Source organism: Hevea brasiliensis, chromosome 18 (genome assembly GCF_030052815.1).
Source record: "Hevea brasiliensis isolate MT/VB/25A 57/8 chromosome 18, ASM3005281v1, whole genome shotgun sequence".
NCBI lineage: Eukaryota > Viridiplantae > Streptophyta > Magnoliopsida > Malpighiales > Euphorbiaceae > Hevea > Hevea brasiliensis.
The window spans coordinates 40,622,933-40,631,865 of NC_079510.1; the positions used below are offsets into that span (position 1 = coordinate 40,622,933).

At 31.0% G+C, this 8,933-nt stretch overlaps 1 protein-coding gene across 3 annotated transcripts; it reads left to right on the forward strand.

The window, feature by feature from the left end:
• Window positions 1–4,009: 4,009 nt before the first annotated feature.
• LOC110635815 (probable E3 ubiquitin-protein ligase ARI2) lies at window positions 4,010–8,456 on the forward strand. Of its 3 annotated transcripts, none has more exons than XM_021785289.2 (7): window positions 4,010–4,434; window positions 5,081–5,171; window positions 5,272–5,554; window positions 6,077–6,557; window positions 6,938–7,486; window positions 7,563–7,726; window positions 8,124–8,456. In XM_021785289.2, exons 1-7 carry the CDS (start codon window positions 4,322–4,324, stop codon window positions 8,261–8,263), a joined length of 1,821 nt encoding a protein of 606 aa, XP_021640981.2. In that variant the 5' UTR covers window positions 4,010–4,321; the 3' UTR covers window positions 8,264–8,456. The 3 variants fall into 3 exon arrangements, with proteins under 3 accessions (XP_021640981.2, XP_057996671.1, XP_057996670.1); XM_058140688.1 differs by having other exon boundaries at window positions 5,139–5,171; XM_058140687.1 differs by having other exon boundaries at window positions 4,297–4,434; window positions 5,117–5,171.
• The last annotated feature ends 477 nt before the right edge of the window (window positions 8,457–8,933 follow it).

An 8,933-nucleotide genomic window follows, 5' to 3' on the forward strand; every position in this document is an offset into this window, starting at 1 on the left:
TAAATATAAGCTGAGCTGAAATTATGTCAACCATCATCGAGGTGATATCTATTCGATGCATATATTGAGTGCATTCGATAAATTATTCAGCTGTGCTTCTAAATCTCATTTTATTTAATAAATAAATTCATAATTACCATTATCTATTCCCATTTTTTTTGCATAAAGAAAAATAACATACATAAATATACATTGAATAAAAATTACCAATGTTAAATATTTATCCACTCACCTGTATTGAAGACTAATGAATTTTAGACTGCTGGAGCACTCCTAGTATCTACAACAGGAGCTGGGTCATCTCCTAAAAGTGTAGGGAAAAGTAATACATTAAGAAAATGAATGTTTAAATCTGAAGATGAAAATGGTGAGGGTGAAATGCAAGATTTATTTATCTAAAATTCAAAAAAAAAATCGACGGCATTTTGGTATAAATTGGACGTCTTCCAAAATTTCAAGAACTCAACCAATTCTTCACAAGCCATAACACATTCACAAATAATTTAAAATGTCCATATGTGGCCTACACTAAATAATATAATAAATTCCATTTTTTTTCCATTTATTTCTCCTTCTCCATTTGATATATACTTCTTTCTCCTTTAGCATTTCATGCTAAAATTTCTTCCCTTTACTACATCAAAATTCTTGCTAATTTAATTATAATTAATCTCCATTAATAGCTCCACAATAACCACATCATACTTTAAACAATTCATTATCTACCTAGCAATTAAGATATTAAACTTAAATACATCCCTCCACTCACAAATCTTCTTATTTCTAACAACACTTGAAATTTTCCACTAGCTTATAATTTCCAATGATACTAAAGATATAATATTTAATTCTATTTTTTTCTATGTACACAATATACTAAATTTCTTGCATGTTTCTAGTTAAGATTTAATATACCAAACAATTATCAAACCATTTGTAGCTTGACTATCCATTCCAAATTTATTCATTCATAATATTTCCTTTCACTTCCCATTTAATTCCTACCAATTCTATTCTTTAAAGTAGAATTTAGTAACATAACAATAATAACTTCAATCCCTTAACTCATTCTTGAAATAATATACCTAAATTGGAATTAAAATTAATTTTATGCTTACTCAACAAATCCTATGACATATATATGAAATTTCTTTACTCTCAACCAAATATTTAGGACTTAAAGAACCTAAATTAAATTCTCATAATTGAAACTAATTCTTGATATTCACCTCTTAAAAATACCTAATATATATGTATATATATTATAGCTATGAATTTCCTTGAAATTAATCTATAGAAACCCTTACCTCAATATCAACTTTATCACAAATCTTTATCCTAAACTTGCCTCCCTCAATTTCTTTTTCCATAGAAATCACAATTAAATAATAAAGGAAGTTAATTTAAGCTTAATATTTCACAAGAAAAAGAGGAAGAAGAACTTACCTATTAAAACTTAATTTGTGCTATTGTGGGAAGAAATGAGTTTTAGTTAAGGTTTTTATGGATTTATGGGTGTAATTGAGTGATTTGGATGTAAAAGAAAGGATGAGGAAGAAGTTTGGATTGAAGATGGAGGGATCAAAATGAAATTTGGCTATGGAGTGTGTGAATTTCTTCTCCCCTATTCTGCTACCCGACTGCCCTGTTCTGTTCTCTCTTTTTTTTTTTTAATATATATATATATATATATATATATATATATATATATATACAAATTCTAGGGTTATGTTTTATGGATTGGGCTACTTGGCTAGGCTTTACAAATTCGGTTGGTTGAACTAGTTTAAATGGAACCAAATTATTGATTGGTTCACTTTATGCTTAAAACTCTTATTTTTGCATAATTAAAGTTGATTGATATGAATTGACTAGTCAACCAATTAATCTAACTGAATTTAATATAGGTCAATCAATAGTTATAATAAAACAGTTGTATCTGTTGATTTCATTATATACTTCTTTCAATAATTGGATAATTGTTTATTAAAAATTAAAGAATGTTAATTGAGATTTAAGGGTGACTTGGACAAATTAGTTATATATTAAAAGGACATGTTTTTAGGATACAAATTATGTAATAAAATTAAATTACAAAAAATTATATATATATATTAATTTAATATTAATTAAGTTAATTTAATTTTATAAAAGATTAAAACTTCTAAATCATTGTTATTGACTTTAAATAAATGCCAATCCATAGTTATTAAACTCGGGTTGAAAATTAACTTGACTAAATGATCAGGTTAATGGCCTACCAATTTAATTGGTAGGCGAATGATTTAATTAATAAATTATTAAAAATTAATTAAATATATATTAATTAAATATTATATTTATTAAAATAATTAAATAATTTTAATTAACTAAATTTTATTTTTAAATTAATATTTTAATATTTATTAGATTATATTTATATATATTTTAATAATATTATTAAAATTTATATAAAAATATTAAGAATATTTAAATTTTAAATATTTTATTCTCAACATTTATAATTAGTATGCAAAATAATATAATTAATAATTATTTCTTAACATAAATATTAATTATATATTAAAAATAAAAAATAAACATATCATTTTAACAAATTTCTTGTATTACTATAAATAAAAGAATAATAATTAAAAAAATATCCTATTTATTGATTAAATATAAATTTAAAATTTAAATATTAAAATATTAATATAAATAATATTTTTAAAACTTCTAAATTAAAAAATTTTAAATTAATTGAATTAATGAATTATTAGATTAATAGGTTTTAATCATCGGATTATTCTTTTTTTTATTAAATTCTTATTAAATTTAATAAGAAAATTAATTTAATTTTATACTCAAATCGTCAATTCACCGAATCAACCCGCTAAATTCATCGAGATTTTTTTTTTTTTGGGTTAACAAATTCATCGAGATTTAATAACAATGCGCTTTAACCAACTTAGCGACTTCAGCTGGTTGTCCAAAATTCAAAACAAAAATAATTAAATTGGGAAAAGGGGCAGCGTTTTGGCCCTCTCTCAAAGATATACCCAGAATGCCACTTGGCAGAGGCTGCTTCCAAAAAGGCATCCTTTTTTTTTTTTAATTAATTTTATAATCCAAGAATGTCAGTCTGTTATTTATGCCGCCAATAATTGTTTCACTTTTAATTGGTTGGTTGACAAAATTTTATTTTTTTTAGTTAAATTAATTCAGTTTCTATTTTTTTTTAAGAAAATATAAATATTCAAGAACTCAAACTTGTTCTAACCAAATGAAGTTGTAGCAGCAATTAATTTCTTTTGTAATTTATATAATTATACTCATTATTTATAAAAAAACTAAAAAGTAGATAGTTATCTATTATCTTTTATAAATTAAATTAATTCAATTTAATTTGAAAAAGTGAATTGAGATTAAAATTAGAGTCTTCAATACTTTAATTCTATTTTTTTCTAATTTTGATTTTATTCTCCTTTCTTATTTTGGATTTTTAATTTTTGATATTAATTTTTTGTTTGGTTGAATAAATCAGTTGGTCAACCTAAGTTTTTATAAAATATTATAATTTCGCTTATTTAATTGTTATAATTATTAATTTTTCAGAAAGTTAAGATTTTAAATTTATTTATTTTCTAAAATGTAATTTATTTCATCCGTCTAATTTTAAATATTTTTTTAAGATTTTTACTTGAAATGATTGAATTTTAAGTATTTATTTTATAATAATAATAACAAAAAATTTATGTTCATGAAAAAAAATTTGGATTCAGTGTGCACAGATTTACGTGAGGTTGGCTAGAGGATCGATCATCGAAGGCGTTGCCGTTCTCCCTACCACAGAGAATTGCAGTCACGATTAACAGTAACAACAGTGTCAGGTCAGGGCCCCACAAAAGTACGGGGTAATCAACGACGACCAAGATTTTTCAACGTCAACAGAAAACGTCGCCGTTTTGATTTGCTAGCGCCAAAACGACACTGTTATAAACTGTTCTATTTGCAGGATAAATGTATGTGGGGGAGAGGGATATATTCGTCAGCTTTCTATTTTTATTTGTTGCTCTGTGAAAAGATAAAAAAGAAAAAGAAAAAACTCTGTAATGCTTCACCTATAGGCCTCTTGCTTCTCCCTCTCTTCGCCGGCAGCCTTGATCTCAACGGAAACCCCTCCGATCAGCGGATTCGATTCGATAATCGAATCCAGGGACTCATATTTATTTTCTGTCCATACTCTTGCACACAAATTGTGTTGTTTTGTTTTCATTTCGCCATTTTAGTATCGTTAATCGTGAGATACAGAGTTCTTAATCATTAATTTAGATGGAGGATTATGGAGGGAGTGACGATGAGTGCTATTACTCTGATGATCGAGAATCGCTCAACGGTCTTGAGAATGAGGACTCCGATTTTCATTGGGACCCTTCTAAGGGTCCCACTACCAGGGTAAATATTTTTAAGGGATTTTTTGTTGCCATGGATGATAATTGTGTTTGATTGTGAGGATTTATTGATTGTTTCGGTGTAAAGACTGCAATTTTATGTCAATTTGGTTTGGTTTATTTGGCGCTTGTTGGTTTTTGGTTGCCTTATGATGCCTGTGTAATGGGGATTGCTATGTTTAGGGCTATGGTTTTGAAATTAACAGTTTTATTTATTTATTTTTGGGGATTGGGAAGGGTGCTAAAGAGGGTTTAATTTTGTATCCTTTATCTGATACCGCATTCCTTTTCTGTTATTTTTTTGATTATCAGCTATAAGATTTTTGGCAATGTTGCGCTTATATCTCATTATGTTGGGTTTTTTGAAATTTTTTGGGCTCTAGAATTTCTTTTATATCACTTTGTACTGAGTTCTTTTAAATGTTTTTTTTTCCCTTTTCCATTGTTCCTCAGTGGTGATAACTTTCCTATTACCCTAATTTCGAGAGACAAGACAACAAACCGTTTTGAGAAGCTAATGCTGTTAGTACAAGCTCAGTAGAGTTTAAACTTGAAAATTCTCTGTCAGGATGATAGTAGGATTGATATTTCTTTGTTTGTGTTTAGTTATTGGATACTTAATATTGAAAGGTAATCAAATTTTTTGTCAGTGGATACTTGATTTGGAAAAGTGATCACATTTTTAGGTTCTCACTTGGCCTTTTGCAGATAATCACAAAGGAATCCCTTTTGGCTGCACAGGTAAAATAAAAGGCCTTTCAAGCTTTTCAAATTTCCTTCTTGCATATGTGTCTTTCTACTCCAATAATTGATGTTTTGTCTTTGGATTTTGTGTGTGTAGAGGGAAGATTTGCGCAGAGTAATGGAACTGCTAACACTGAGGGAGCACCATGCAAGGACCTTATTGATACATTACCGTTGGGATGTTGAAAGGCTATTTGCTGTGTTTGTAGAGAAGGGGAAATCATGCTTGTTTACTGAAGCAGGTGTTACTGTGGTTGAGCAACTAGATATTGATTCACCCCTCACTTCGTCTTCTACGATAACGTGTGATATATGCATAGAGGATGTATCTGGCAATAAGGTGACAAGAATGGACTGTGGCCATTGTTTTTGTAATGATTGTAAGCACTCAGACTATTACTTTTGTTGGTTTTTGTCCTTTTGACATCTTTATTTCTATGCCTAAGGTATAACATTGGACCTTAACCAGTTAACCATCAAGTGATGGCAATGCGACCATATATAGGAAGAAGCAATATATTATGTGTTCTTTTCTTAAACTGAAGTTGGGAACTCTAGCAATTGATGCTATAGAGTGTAAACTTTTGTTGCATTGAGTCTTCTTTTTACTCTATTATATCCTTCTTGCACACATTGCACACTTAATATGGACATAGGCACTTTGGGTATTACCCTCCAAATAAGAAAAGAAGTACCCAAAAATTGTCAGCCATGGATGTGTATTTGACACTCATATCCAAGTCTGAGCAACGTAGGTCTAATTATATTCGTGATGTGCTGATGTACCATAAGGTATATACCTAATATTGATGTTCCATATCAAAGTTTTTTCTAATATTTTTGTTCCTGAAATGCAGCAGATTTTATTCACTGAACTCATATATTAATTCTGTCTTGCAAAGGTTGGACAGAGCACTTCATTGTGAAAATCAATGAGGGTCAGAGTAGGCGCATCCGGTGCATGGCGCACAAATGTAATGCTATCTGTGATGAAGCTGTTGTCAGAAGTCTAGTCAGTAAAAAGCATCCTGATTTGGCAGAGAAATTTGATCGTTTTCTTCTTGAATCATACATTGAGGACAACAAGATGGTTAAATGGTGCCCAAGCACTCCTCACTGTGGGAATGCTATACGAATTGAAGAAGATGAATGTTGTGAGGTAGAATGTTCATGCAGTTTACAATTTTGTTTTAGTTGCTTGTCAGAAGCACACTCTCCTTGTTCATGTTTGATGTGGGAGCTTTGGAGCAAGAAATGTCGCGATGAATCTGAAACAGTTAATTGGATCACAGTTCATACAAAGCCTTGTCCTAAGTGTCACAAACCCGTTGAGAAGAATGGTGGCTGCAACCTTGTGAGCTGTATATGTGGTCAATCGTTTTGGTGAGCATTGCTTTCCCCTTTTACATTTGATGGATATTTAATCCCCTCCCAAAAAAATGAAGGATTCAATGCATTGGTATGTTGCTGTTCACTTCTGAAAAGAAAACAGTTTCTATGATGTGCATAGATGCGTTTTTTTCATTAATAATGCCCTATACTTGTAGAACCCCTTACCAGCAAGAGTCTGACTTGATGTTGGCTGTTGATTTATTTACAGAGATAGTTGGCTTTGACTTCATATGGTTTACTGCTAATTACTCTTGGGATTCATTTTACTTAAAATGAATGATTTCCACTACATCTGCCCTATTTTGATGTTAATGTCTTCCATCGACATAATTCCTTGTTTCTTTAACTCCCCATTTTTTTCCTTTCGACAGTTGGCTGTGTGGTGGAGCAACTGGGAGAGATCATACATGGTCTAGAATATCGGGTCACAGTTGTGGTCGCTATAAAGAAGACCGAGAGAGAAAAACGGAACGCGCAAAACAGGATCTCTATCGATATATGCACTATCATAACCGGTATAAGGCTCACACGGATTCCTTTAAGCTTGAAAGTAAACTTAAGGAGACAATCTTGGAGAAAGTGTCAATATCAGAAGAGAGAGAATCAAGACTTAGGGATTTCAGCTGGGTAACTAATGGACTATACAGACTTTTCAGATCAAGACGGGTTCTTTCATATTCATACCCGTTTGCATTTTATATGTTCGGCGAAGAGCTTTTTAAGGATGAGATGACAATGGAGGAAAGGGAAATTAAACAGAATTTATTTGAGGATCAGCAACAGCAGCTTGAGTCAAATGTTGAAAAACTCTCTAAGTTCCTGGAGGAGCCCTTTGAGCAGTATACTGATGATAAAGTCATGGAAATAAGGATGCAAGTCATCAATCTATCTACAATCACTGATAATCTGTGTAAGAAAATGTGAGTGTAACTCTTACATGGGCTTTTATTTTTTGTGGGACTTCTTAGGTTCATAAACTAATGAAATCACTTGCAGGTATGAGTGCATAGAAAGTGATTTATTGGGTTCTCTTCAACTAGGTACCCACAACATAGCTCCCTACAAGTCAAAGGGCATTGAGAAGGCTTCAGAACTATCTTGTTGGAGCAACAAAGTCAATGCTACTGATAAATGCCTACCATCAGATAGCAATGCTAGCGGTAATTGGAATTCAGTCTCATCTGTGTCATTTATGATTTTGACACTTTTTTTTTAGTGAAGGATGTTCTCTTTAGTTTGCATTCTTCCATTCTGAATAATCTCAGGTGATCTTGTGAATTTTGTTATGCTTCTATACTGTTGACAGATTTTTGTTTGGTTTTTACATGCATTGATTGGATTCATAATTGAGCTAGTTAATAAGTTGAGTTCATTATACCTCACGCGAATAGGTTGGGATTTTGTAATGTTACTGTTGTATTTAGTGCATGGAGTTCTAAGCCCATTCAGTCTCAATAGATTGGGTGATTCCCTATATGCATTTTTCTCTCATGTTTGTAAATTTAGGAAGATTGTTGAGTATATTTTTATTAATAGTACCAACACATTGCATTGTAGGTGGCATATCACAACATGATAGACCTTCGGGCTCTAGGAGTTCAGCTGATGGTGGATGCTCTTCTCGGAAGCGTGCTAGGAAGGAGGGAGGTGGCTTTTTAGATCTGAACTTGCCAGCAGAGATTATGGATAGAAACTGAATTCAGTCTGAGTGCAGACTTGATACAACTAAAGTGTACAGCTCTAACTCAAGGCCCTTTCCTTCATGGAATTGATCATTTGTGGATTAAGCACCACAAAGTGCTTTGCCTTTTACCCTTAATAGCTTTTTGTTCAGCATTTGACTTGCTTTCCCTCAATGGGGGATGTCCTGGAATAGAAATTTGTTTCCAAGTGTTTTTTGTGTTGTGCATAGTCGTTTATTGGGTTTTTGTGGGGATAGATATGTAAATTCTCTAGCTGGGGGACTTGGCCTAGACCTTAAAATACATACCGACATATTTTAACAATGGCCATATGGTATTCTTAGACAGCGCACTGCCTTGACTCATAAAATTAAGTATCCATAATGAATAAACATCAAGTAATTTTACTAACCACCAATTTTCAATCCAGCTCCCAAACTCAGAATTTCTGTTAATTTTCCCCCACCAATAATGATAATTCTTTTAATTATTTGTTATACTCAAACATTGAAATGTTTTCCTAATTTCTCTTCTAATGACTGTTTGTACTCTTATAATTTGATTTAGATTATTCCCTCCACAGACCAAAATCTTGATTCTAACTAAGAACTAACTCTAACTAAACACTTACGTTTACGCAGATATTCTCAACTTTTAAAATTATTAATAGAATGAATGAAAAAAA